Here is a 13584-nt window from a genome sequence, read left to right as displayed (position 1 = left end):
ACAGAAAACCTAGGAAAATTACAGTGCAGTACCATGTTGATGCTGGCTGAAAAAACAAGGCAGAAAGTGGACAGAAGTGCCAAAAAGAAACTTTTCCATTTACAAAGTGTTCAGACGGAAAGTCAATTAAAAGAGACAATAAACATTTGCGAGATGGTTAGGAAAATCTACTGTTAAATGGATTTGATTATAGTGTTTTAGCTATTAATACAATTTACAAGACAAATAAAAGGTATGTTACTTTGTAAATTAGAGAAAATGTTTTTCTTTGATACTATTAAAAAACAAAATAAAAATTTAAGTAAATAAAAGATAAGAAGCAAAAAATTGAGATACTTAATTTAAAAGTAGACAATGCTTTCTTTACAAAAGCCACGTTGAAAAGAGCTTCTGGCACCTGTCCTCTCAGCACACGAATCCATGCCCTCACCCCAGGTCTCTAGAGCGCCCTTCTGTCTGAGATCACCCCCAATACTAACCGAGCACGAGAGGAGTTTCAAATGCTTTGAGGGGCAGGGAAGAACGGTAACATCGGCCCTGGTCCTGAGGAGCTGACAGTCTAGTTGAGAAAACGAGGTGCACACTCACAGGAAAGAACAATATAAGACAGAGTGTAATTAAGGGCTACGTTGAGTGGCATTGATTAAAATCTTATAGGGCTGTAAAAGCGAGAGGTCAGTGAGGGCTAGGCTCATCAGGGAAGGTTCGGGGCGGGGGCGGGTGGTGCGGGGGAAAGCTACTTTGCCCAAGGCGTGAAAACAGGAGCAAGATTTAGGTAGGTAAGGCCAGGGGAAGGAGGGGACCACATGAGTGACTTACAGCATGAAGTCAGTCATTAAAAAAAGTGTGAGGAGAGCAGGGCTATTTTAAACTATTATAGGAGTATAATATGATTATATTTCCTTATCTCCTAACCTTTATTTTTGCATGTAATCTTTTTTTTTTAACATCTTTATTGGAATATAATTGCTTTACAATGGTGTGTTAGTTTCTGCTTTATAACAAAGTGAATCAGTTATACATATATCCCCATATCTCTTCCCTCTTGCATCTCCCTCCCTCCCACCCTCCCTATCCCACCCCTCTACGTGGTCACAAAGCACCGAGCTGATCTCCCTTTGCTAGGCGGCTGCTTCCCACTAGTTATCAGTTTTACATTAGGTAGTGTATATATGTCCAGGCCACTCTCTCACTTTGTCCGAGCTTACCCTTCCCCCTCCCTGTGTCCTCAACTCCATTCTCTAGTAGGTCTGCGTCTTTATTCCTGTCCAGCCCCTAGGTTCTTCATGACCATATTCTTTTTTTTTTTTTAAGATTCCATATATATGTGTTAGCATACGGTATTTGTTTTTCTCTTTCTGACTTACTTCACTCTGTATGACAGACTCTAGGTCCATCCACCTCACTACAAATAACTCAATTTCATTTCTTTTTATGGCTGAGTAATATTCCATTGTATATATGTGCCACATCTTCTTTATCCATTCATCTGTCGATGGACACTTAGGTTGCTTCCATGTCCTGGCTACTGTAAATAGAGCTGCAGTGAACATTGTGGTACACGACTCTTTTAGAATTATGGTTTTCTCAGCGTATGTGCCCAGTAGTGGGACTGCTGGGTCGTATGGTGGTTCTGTTTTGTTTTCTAAGGAACCTCCATACTGTTCTCAATAGTGGCTGTATCAATTTACACTCCCATCAACAGTGCAAGAGGGTTCCCTTTTCTCCACACCCTCTCCAGCATTTATTGTTTGTAGATTTTTTGATGATGGCCATTCTGACTGGTGTGAGGTGATACCTCATTGTAGTTTTGATGTGCATCTCTCTAACGATTAGTGATGCTGAGCATCCTTTCATGTGTTTGTTGGCAATCTGTATATCTTCTTTGGAGAAATGTCTATTTAGGTCTTCTACCAATTTTTGGATTGGGTTGTTTGTTTTTTTGATATTGGGCTGCATGAGTTGCTTGTATACTTTGGAGATTAATCCTTTGTCAGTTGCTTCATTTGCAAATATTTTCTCCCATTCTGAGGGTTGTCTTTTCGTCTTGTTTATGGTTTCCTTTGCTGTGCAAAAGCTTTTAAGTTTCATTAGGTCCCATTTGTTTATTATTTTTTTTTAATTTCCATTTCTCTAGGAGGTGGGTCAAAAAGGATTGTGCTGTGATTTATGTCATGGAGTGTTCTGCCTATGTTTTCCTCTAAAGAGTTTTCTAGTGTCTGGCCTTACATTTAGGTCTTTAATCCATTTTGGGTTTATTTTTATGTATGGTGTTAGGGAGTGTCCTAATTTCATTCTTTTACATGTAGCTGTCCAGTTTTCCCAGCACCACTTATTGAAGAGGTTGTCTTTTCTCCATTGTATATTCTTGCCTCCTTTATCAAAAATAAGGTGACCATATGTGCGTGGGGTTATCTCTGGGCTTTCTATCCTGTTCCATTGATCTATATTTCTGTTTTTGTGCCAGTACCATACTGTCTTGATTACTGTAGCTCTGTAGTATAGTCTGAGGTCAGGGAGCCTGATTTCTCCAGCTCCGTTTTTCTTTCTCAAGATTGCTTTGGCCATTCGGGGTCTTTTGTGTTTCCATACAAATTGTGAAATTTTTTATTCTAGTTCTGTGAAAAATTTGCATGTAATCTTTTTTTTTTTAAAGGAAGATTTATTTATTTATTTATTTATGGCTGTGTTGCGTCTTCGTTTCTGTGTGAGGGCTCTCTCCAGCTGCGGCAAGCGGGGGCCACTCTTCATCGCAATGCGCGGGCCTCTCACTATCGCGGCCTCTCTTGTTGCGGAGCACAGGCTCCAGACGCGCAGGCTCAGCAATTGTGGCTCACGGGCTCAGCTGCTCCGCGGCATGTGGGATCTTCCCAGACCAGGGCTCGTACCCGTGTCCCCTGCATTGGCAGGCAGACTCTCAACCACTGCGCCACCAGGGAAGCCCCTGCATGTACTCTTAATCCATATAATCCAGCAAAGAATCCACAAAGCACTTCTTACAACACATAAGTAAAAATGTTTCTAGTTTGATTAAAATATTTGGGAATAATCTATTTATAACAATTCTGCTCTGTATCTTTGGAAAAGTGAAAGTTTTGTTTGAAGAGTAGCCACTTGACCTTCATTTCAAAGGTTAAATTTTAAAATCTGTATAGGTAATGTTCGTATTGCTTTTTTTTCCAATGTGAAATTTTACTTTTACTTAATAAAATCAAGGCAGGGTTTGAGGGATGCTAAAGGTGATGTGAGGCCCAGTCCGCCTGACACCAGCCCTGTGGCCTAGAGCTCGTTTCCTAACCTCTCAACACGGAGGTTGGGCTCCATCTCTGAGGCCTCATAAGAACATGCTGTTTCTACGAAATTTATTAAGTGGTTGAATATTATACTTGTCTGACTGAATTACTTTCAAAGAGAAAGAAAGCTTTGTTCAAGGTGAATAAAGAAACTTATATGAATACTTTTGTTAAAAATTAAATATGAGATGCTGACGGTGAACTGGGTAGAATGAGAACTAAGCAAGGACACTGGGATCTAACCCCACACACTGACTGTGATTGTTTTCAATCACTTAACTGCCAAGGGCATTGTATTAGTTTGCTAGGGCTGCTGTAACAAAGTACCAAAAGATGGACGGTGGAAAACAACAGAAATGTATTGTCTAATAGTTCTGGAGTCTGAAAGTCCGAAATCAAGGTCTTGGCAGGGCCATGGTCCCTCTCACATCTGTAGGAAAGAATCCTTCCTGCCTCTTCTAGCTTCTAGTGTTGGCAGGGTTTGCTCCTTCTGAGAGCCTCTGAGGGACAATCTGTTCTATGCCCTTTTCACAGCTTCTGGTGACAGCTGGAAATCCTTGCGATTCCTTGGCTTGTAGACACATCACTTCAATCTCTGCCCTGCCTTCATATGGCATTATTCTCCCCATGTGTCCTCACACTGTGTTCTCTCTGTGCACGTCTGTGTCCAAATTTTCGTCTTCTTACAAGGACACCAGTCATATTGCATCAGAGGCCCCCCCACTCCAGTAGGACGTCTTCTTAACTACTTACATCTGCAACAATCTATCTCCAACTAAGGTCATACTCCGAAGCACTAGGGGTTAGGTCTTCAACTTATCTTTTTGGATTTAATATACAATTCAATCCATAACAGGCCTCATTACCTGAGCCTGTAAAATCAGGATTTTAGACTAGATGTGGTGGATCTGAACTGTTTTTTGGGTGACATATTCCTTTGAGACGATAATGAAGGCTAGACATCCTTGACTCAGGGAAACGCACACCTACTGGATATTTTGCAGAGCATCAAGATGAAGCCCTCCACCGAACTGCTAGGAAGCAGGGGCCCCAAGTAAGGAGTGCCGTCACTGAAGGAAGGCTCTTTAGTTTCCACAAGAGCAACATTCCTTGAGCTACAAATACATCACCTATAGCTCCAAGAGAGCACACGTCATGCCCAGAGCCTTGTACAGCGGTGTTCGGTTAAAACTTTTTGAGCTTGAAGACGACTGGGTGTAATGGAACATCAGCACTCTGGATGCCCCAGGCAGGGCATCATGAGTCAGAATCCACGGAGATGGAATAAAAACTCGACGCCAATGTTCCATTTGGAATGCAAAGGGTGGCAAGTTACCCACCTTCCTCTTGTTCTTGACCCCGGCCTAAGATGTGGGCTCATCTGATCAGTACTGCCCTCCCGTGTGTTCTGCCCGATCCTGTTCTGTGTCTTCTTCCTGCTACTCTGCCCCCTCCCAATCCTCTCTGAAAAACAATGCCTTTCCCTTTGAGCCTTGCCCTCCCGACCACTGCTGCCCCTGCGACCTCCACGGGTGATGGTGGGGGGCACCTCGCTCCCTGATTCTGTCTGCGAGCCATTGCTTCCTCTCATTCCATAAAGACCCCTCTTCCTCTGAAGGTCACGCCATGTATCTATACTTCCATCCTGCCCCTTCGTTAGTGTCGTGGAGGCACCAGGATGGCTGGCAAAGAGCAGGCACTCAATAAATACTGGTTGAATGGTCGATGCTTTGAATAAATGATTGACTGAATAAAAGTTGTTTCCTTGGTCACTCTTCTGCATTTATGGGATGCTTCCACTGCTGGCCTCACTGTGCTTCTTCTATACCTTCTCCTATCATGATTCTCGATGAAGTGTCCCTGGAGGACCAAACAAAAAGCCCAGCTCCTTCCCAATCCCTTGATCTCCTCAGTGACTTCCTTCCCCCTTTACTGACTTTGACCACCCTGGTCACACCAAGAACTGCTCCATGTCCTCGTTTGACCACAACCTCTGATGCTTTCAGCTCTCGCACGCTCCCTGTAAATCCCTTGATACTCTGATTCTGTAGCAGTCTCTTCCTGGCCACGCTTCTCTCCCTACACATCCTAAACCGCTCTCTTAAGATGTACTCAACGCCCCCCACCTCCTGCCTCCTTTCAGCTGGACATGGGCCTCACGTGAAGCCTGGATTGCGATCTGCCACTTTGGGTCTTGCCTGGTGAGCGTCAGTGGGTGCCACTGCCCACGTGTCTCTGCAGGCTCTTCAACAGCTCGCGGGCTCATGCTAGGTCTTGGGCAGCCACCTTCCCAGCGCTTCCCCGTCACTCCCCTGAAGCCCTGCCCTGCCCCATTCACAGCAGACAGCCTGGCCTCGTCCTTTATCAGGCACCTTCTCCTAGAAACCGGTCTACTTCTGAAACCTGCCTGGTGCCTCCTTCCACAGGACTCCCGACCTCACGCCACTGCCTGGTCTAGGCCCTTGTTTCTTCAATTATTTCACTCAAAAAATATGTGTCAGGAGGATTACTACGCACTGGGCCCTGTTCTAGATGCTGGGATACAGCTGGCAAACCAAGACAGACAAAATCCTGTCTCTCACTGGTGGGTGGAAGAGTGGGTGTGAAGAACAAATCATAAACAGTAAAAACTTCAAATAAACAGTATAATTCAACTTTTCATAAATCCTACTCACAGAACAGGAGGGAAAAACTAGCGCTGACCCTTGAAGGAGGAGCTCAGACTGGTTTGAGAAAGACATTCTCCGCCAGCTCTCCCACCTCCAGGTGCCCTGTTTCCCTCTACAGGCAGCCATCAAACCTTCTTGGTCCCCACACTGACCTCTAGTTACATCTTTCTTCCTCCCTTCCCTGTTGACTTTCTTTAAAGATTAGTCTGCACATGCTCTCTCTGCATTCTTTCTTTTTTATTTAGTTGATTTTTAATTGAAAATGTAATGTGTACATAAAATAACAACAAAAACTGTAGAAAAGGCTATTGTAGTTCTGAGCTGTCCAGTTACCCTTCAACCTACCGTAATCCAGATTCTGCTCCCGCAGTCCACTGAATCCACTTCGGTAAGGTCTCCAACGACTGTCCCTCCACAGGTGGACCTTTCCAGCCTTACCTTACTGTACCTCAGCACTCCTGACCCCTGTTACTTCCCTCGCTCATATAACAGCTTTGTGAGGTTACAACACAAGCTCTTCCTTCTCTGGTGCCTCTTAAATACTGATATTAAATACCTTTGCCACCTTCTCTTTCTGTAAGCACCCACCTTAGCTAGACTGACCATATAATTCTTATGATCTCTATGGGATGCCTCTGAGAGTGAAAGAAGGCAGTATGAATAACTATTACTCTTGATTAGCAAGTGTAAACTGAGACTGTTCCATATAAACTGGGATATATGGTCCCTCTATTCTTGGGAGATCACATCCACTGTTGCGGCTTTAACGAACACGTACCTATTCACCATTTGCAAAAATAAATCTGTAGCCTTGACACTGACAGTGAGCTTTATTTTCCAATCTTCAGGTACTGATTTCTTACAGACAGCTCAAATTCAGCATGGCCCAAACTCAATCATACCCATTCCCCAAACCTGCTAATCCTTCTCTTTCCTCTCCAAGTCGTACAGATTACTCAGCTCTCCAAGCCGGGGCTCATGAGGGAGAACTTCCTGTCCTCTCGCACCCATTTGATTTAATCCCCAAGACATGCTGACTTCAGTTCTGAAGATTTCTTCAATCCACTGTTTTTCCCTTGGACTACGGTCATAACTTTTTATCTGAGGTCCTTGCTCCAGTCTTGTCTGCTTCAAGTCTATTTGCACACGGCTGCCAGAGTGACCTAACACTGCCCACACTGCTGCTTTGAACCTTTCAGCAGTTTCCGGTCACCTCCAGGATAAGGACTCTCATCACGACTCATTCTCTTGACTCCTTCAGGCTCATAACCGGCTAGTCACTCTCCCTTTGCACTCTCAGGATACCAGACAGTCGTAGAGACACACATACACGACCCCCCATTAAGCTGGCTCTTACTCCCTAGCTTCTCTGCTCATGCTGTTCCTTCATGCTGGATCATGCTGGAACGCAGATCCCTTCTTTCGCTCGCCAACATCTATAGCGTGTTCTCTAGTCACACAGCCTGCCCGGAGGGGAGCTCGGTGCCCCTCCTGTGAGCTTTCATGCTGCCCATCTATACCTCGGCCACAGTTCCAGACACGTCAGTTTGAAATTAATGATGTCAGTCTCTCCTACTAGTTGGTAAACTTCCTGAGGACAGGGGCAGTGCCCCTTAAATACTTAATAAATAGTCATCCTATTTTTAGGAAATCTCATCCACTGTTATGGATTTAAATAAGCAAATTTAAATAACTTGGACTTCATATTGAAATAAACAACTTCATTACTCCTGCATTTTTTCACTTGTGCCTATGTGTTTTATAAGGTCATCAGAGCAGGGATTAAAAATGTACAAAGGCTTCAGCTGCCAAAAACTGCAAGTTTTATTAAATTAATTGTTAAAAGTAGATCTTAGCACAGGAAACAGGGTGATTAAATTAAAAATATCGTTGCGATGCACCAAAGTAAGAAAAGAGTAAATATTCAAATGTTTAAGACTACAGAAAATCAGAATACATTTCGACAGTGGTTTGACTTGGAAAATTTTGTGAAAATATTATCCAAAAGCATTTTTTTAAATAAAAGCGGCTTTTGTTTTTTATTACTTACATCTTATAAAAATCATACCATTTTTAAATAGGAGATTAGCATTAAATATTCTAAAATCTATCAACAGTATCCCTCAAATCTACCCAAACATTCTTCTCTACTTTCCAGATGTTTCCTCTTATGATTTCCATGTTCTTCTGAGTTTAGCTCTGACTCAGAAAGAAGGAACTTTTCACTTTGTATGTCAATACCCAAACTATCTGACCTTCAAGGCACAGAAGAAAACCACAAGTTTTGGATAAAATGTGGTGCTCCTGTCACTTACTCATTCAAGAAATTTGGGGGGAATTTAAAAAGTATAATCTAAAATTTAAAGAATATTATTAGTGTTACCAGAGGCATAACAACAGCATCTGGCACAACTGGCATTTAATGAACAAAGAAAGAGAACCACACAGCAATTTAACAGTCAAGATTATGAATGACTCCAAATAGTTTATGTTCTTCTGACAAAGTCCTACTTTTATGGTAGTTTTTTATTTCCTAATTCATCATCCCTTTGTGCAATCTTTCCTAATTATATTTTGGCTTACAAATCTGGTTTTGTGAACTGATTATTTTTTTGAGAAGGAAAACAATTTGAGGTATTTTGAAATTTAAAACATGCTTTGCTATTTTCTTCAAGCGGAGGATTATCGGACCATTCCAAAGGGTTAGGCACTGGCTTTCCAGCTCAGCAAGCATCCTAAGGTAGATCTGATGAGGTGGGAATACATCTGCCATTTGGCACTCCACCGAGAAATACATTTGGCCAAAATATAACTGAGAAGAAGTTAAAATATCTTTAAATGTAATATTTAATTTTTATTGGCAAGTTGTAGATACTATAAAAACAGCTCCAAGCTCCTGATAAATATTCCTGAATACTCCCTACCTGTCAGAAGGTGGAGCTCTAAACATATCTGAAATACTGGCTTTTTATATGTATGTTTCACAAATGTGCGTAATGACGAGGTTAAAGCAGGAGTAAAGTCTTTAGAAAAACGGTTCTGAAGAATATTTCAATTCTCTCAAGATAAAATCACCCACATCTCCCAATATGTACATGGTTAACTAACAGAAAGCATATTTAGTATGTTCCTTTGAAACGTCAATATACTGCCTACTATAAAAATGTAGGTATGGTAATTCAAAATAAAAGATAAAGTGTATTTAAGAAACACAGTTTAAAAAATCAGGACCACTTAGTTGAATGTCAGCAAGGTCATTAACACTTACAAGCATCTCGGATGTAGAGTAACATGGCTATGAAGATATAATCAACCAAACTCAGGCTGAGGCCATCTGCAAACAAGGCATCCCAGACCACCAGAAGATCCTGCAGGGGGAACTCTCTTCCAAACAGCAGCCGTACCCACCGTCTGGGAAGAAACAAAACCCAAATTCAGAAAATAGTACTTTTGAGAGTAATATAAAGAGGAATCATTTTCTCCTGTGACTGTGAAAAAACTATAATTTTTAACTGATCACACTGAGCAAATATTATATATCAAAAATATAATACAGTGAAATCCAAGTTTTAAGCTTTCAAATGAGTTTTGTAATTTTATAACTAGGCCACAATCATTAAACTTTATTCCTATATGTATAAAACACAAGTATGATATTTGAAAAGGGTAGAAATCTTTCATATGCATTAGAAATCACAAATCTCAAAAAGGCAAAGAGAAAAATGAATGTAGTTTGATAGTTGCCTCATACGTAAGGTTATGAATTAAAAAATAACAATATTCCAAAATTTTATATCATTACTGACCTTTTTTTGTTAACTAGACTTTTGCAAACGGTCATATGACAAATTACTATAGCCAAACAGAAAACTGCGTTCTCACATTTCCCTCCTATGTAAAAATATTCATTTTAAAATTAAATGTGGAAAAAACAAAAGATATCTGTTTTTGTCAAGCGTGGACAGTTATTTCAAATGAAACATATAATGATACTTAATTTTTAACTTCAGAATAGATATATCTTACCAGTGAGGTTATCTTTCTGGGGGTAGTTTTCAAAACACAGGCAGTTTTATGGCCAGGAAAATGGACACGGATGTTACAGAGCAGACATAAGAAGCTAACAGGGATACTAAACAAGGTCCGTCTGTAATTCTACATCATAAATAGTAACACCTCAGACTTCGAGCAAATGCTAAGCTATTTATATCTAATTCTTATAAGAAAATTAAAATAATTCATTTTGATGTATTTTTATCCATTTACTTCTAATTTTATATATATGGCTATAATTTCCTTACACAAGCCTTTCTCTAGGAACTTCAGCTAGAAATCTATGTGATTCTGGCACACAGCAAAGACTCAAAAATTCTAAATTTCTAGTACCACTAAATAGTACAGAATAGAGGAGATTCTTTAAAAATTAGTTAAGAGATATTCCCTCCTTGAAAAATTCAAAACCAAATATAACCATCTGTGAGGTTAAAGTGAGGCCAAAAAAAAAAAATTCAAATACTACTTTTTTTTCAGGGAGTATTACATTTAAGGAGGAATCAAAAAGCTGTGACAGAATAGTGTATAATCACACATACGTATCACAGTCTATTAGGAACCATATGATCAAATATTTGAGTTCTTTTATTCATATTACCAAATTAATCAACAGAATAATTAAGCTGTATTTTCAACTTCATCTTAAATTATGTTACATCAATTTTTCAGGAAGAAATTTAATGTCTAAGTGACATTTATCCTTTAAAAAATGTTACAGTATTGCTTAGAATTTTTATCTACCATTCAATTCTTACCTCACTGCTAACATATGAGAGGTGACTAACACAAAATATATATATATGTATATTTTGTCAAATACGCCTGTATTTATGTGGTTTAGAATGAAACATTATTTCTCCACACACTTCTAATTCTTTCAGATTACAAATGCTAATATTTACTGTTTTAAGAAGTACCAAAATATCCCTAAATTAAACAGGTTGCTCTTCTTAATTACAAACAATTAACTGGTCTTGCAAAGAGTATCAGGGAACCAGAGAATGGGCAAAGCAAAAAGTACCTGGATTAAACCATCTGGGGGACCTGCTTAAAGGACCTTTAAACTGATAACTATATCTGCATTAGTAAGTGACTAAAATCACATAGAACATGGTTATTCAGTTATCCAAGTGACATAACTGATGAAACATTCATCAATGAAAAAAACTGATGAGGGGCTAATGTATAACATGGTGACCATAGTTGGTAACACTGTATTGTATCAGTGATACAAGGTACACTGTATAGAGTGTACAGTGTACACTGTACAATAGCAATACATTGTATTGCTTAGCAATACAATACAATACATAAGATACAATACATTGTATCTTAGCAATACATTGTATCACTGTATTGCTAAGAAAGAAAGAACTTAAATGTTCTCACCAAAAAAAAAAGATAAATATGTGAGATCATGGCTATGTTAATTAAATAGATGGAGGAATCTTTTCACGATGTGCACATACATCAAATCACAATGACATATGCTAAATATCCTACAATTGTATGTGTCAATTATACCTCAGTAACGCTGAAAAACATAAGTAAATTAACTAAGAATTATCTTGGTTTGACGGATAGGCAAATTTTGGCAATTTGAAAACTGCAAATTCTGACATTTAAGCGATTCCTCCTGGTTCAAATCTGGATGCCAGTACAAAACTCAAGGATCACACCCATAAAACAATACTGTGCCCTGAATGTGGCCCCTTCCCTCCTGGAGGTTATTTTAATGCTTTCCTTATTTGAATAAGCCCATTTGGTAACTGCTGCTGCTGTTTCCAAAAAGACATTGCTTTTGCTAGGCCTTCTTACGTGTAGAGAAAATTTTTTCTGTGTGTTTTCCAGGCTATCTCCTATTGAAAGCAAAATGCCTTTTGAAAAAAGGTGACATCTATCATATTACAATAAATATCATTTATCAAAAAAAAAAAACCCCAAACTGATGAAAGTTAATACACACCACAGATGAGAATACAATGCTATCTTTTTCCCTCTTTCTTAAAGTTCAAATTCCTCTCATTTTCTTATGGACAATCACATCTTTGGTTTCATCACAGATAATGCATCGAAAACAAAGGAGCCTACTTTTCAGAAATAATCTATATTCCTATTATTTCTATAACAAAATGCCCAGTTATTGCCCAAACCCCTTCTCTTGCAACTTTCCTGCCATTTGGGGTTGTGTTAGCTTAGCTTCAAAAACGACCCTGCAGATACGTATGTGCAGCAGTTGCCACCGCAGAGCTGTCAGGAGTGGGGACTGCAGACACCTAGCAATCTACAGTGAATAAAACATGCCTTCAAAACCACACAGAATGTACGTCTTCAGTACTTTCATATTTAATGTGTAATCTGTGATGTGCCGCTTTATAAATATTTTACATTGCTTTATTTTTGAAGTTTCACCTTGCCAAGTACACTGGTAAATAATTCTAGGGCAAGGACCAAAGTGTGTGTGTGTGTGTGTGTGTGTGAGAGTGAGAGGGAGAGAGAGAGAAAGAGACAGAGACACAGAGGGAAATAGAGAGAGAGACAGAGAGAGAGAGCGTGAGCCAGAAAGTTCTCTGTCAAGAGCTCTGTACACTTTGCGAAGTGCTTTACGTGTTTACCAAGGTCTTGTTAAACTCACTGTAAAGCCACCTGTCACGCTACTGACAAGCAAAGGTGGCTAAATTGGAAATACAGGAATTCATCTGGTTAATGGCAGCATAAAAATAATTCAGGAAGTGGAAAAAGATCCAGAAACACGGAAGGAAAAAATTCATTAATAGGTGCCTAGCATGTTTCTTTTATATAAAACTGTTAATAAGCTGTACATGCAAGGATATTACATTAAAGCAAAATATAGTTTCCTCTATTTTATCTGCAATTATAGGAAAATTAAGGCCAAATTCTCAAAATATTTAAGGCGTACACTGTATGACTAATGGAACGCTTTGGGACCAACAATGACCTTATCAATAATTTAATCATTTTTATCCCAACTGGGTTTAGTTCATACATACATTCACCACACACAAAATTTCCTGTGCTATTTTGGGCTTTCCTCATTGAGCTTAAAAACCAAGAAAAAAAATCAGTTCTTTATGGAATGAGTTACCAATAGAAATTATTTCAGTATGCTTTTGTATTCCTAGAAAGGAAAACTTACTCTAAGAAACGAGGTCCTGCAAAGAAGTCACTCCTAAAATTAACATGCTTTTATTGCAGTTAAAAATATTTAGCAAGAGTTTAAGTTACACTTAAGGGTAGCATTAAACCTTTCTTTTACCTTCAGTTTAATTGCTTGATACTATTAATCTTGCTTTATGTATGTTACACCTGCAGATTGCAATGCTCATAACCTATACCTTGTATCACTTGTGAAAATACAATAATTCATTTTTTACCAGACTTACTTAGTAATTAAAATCTACACAAACCAAAAAGACCTTCTGAAGTATTAAATTTAATAATAAACCACCCAAAGACAGGACAGTCTCTATGTCTGCACTTATGCCACTAGTCTCAGTTTTAAATTTCTGTGTAATTAAGCTGCTATCCCCTGGGGATCAGTGATTCCT

The 13584-nt window shown here is 39.4% G+C and overlaps 1 protein-coding gene across 9 annotated transcripts in view; it reads right to left on the bottom strand.

Annotated features, from left to right (window-relative positions):
- TBC1D5 (TBC1 domain family member 5) overlaps positions 1-13584 on the bottom strand; it is a 538946-nt gene that overhangs the window by 137390 nt on the left and 387972 nt on the right. For all 9 annotated transcript variants that reach the window (XM_036849871.1, XM_036849872.1, XM_036849873.1 and 6 more), the window contains one exon: positions 9231-9373. In XM_036849871.1, coding sequence (XP_036705766.1) covers positions 9231-9373 — 143 coding nt within the window. The remainder of the gene's footprint in view (positions 1-9230; positions 9374-13584) is intronic.

The sequence above is a fragment of the Balaenoptera musculus genome, chromosome 4 (genome assembly GCF_009873245.2).
Source record: "Balaenoptera musculus isolate JJ_BM4_2016_0621 chromosome 4, mBalMus1.pri.v3, whole genome shotgun sequence".
Taxonomy (NCBI): Eukaryota; Metazoa; Chordata; class Mammalia; order Artiodactyla; family Balaenopteridae; genus Balaenoptera; species Balaenoptera musculus.
Note: the sequence above shows the minus strand (reverse complement) of the source record. Positions and strands in the feature narration are given on the sequence as shown.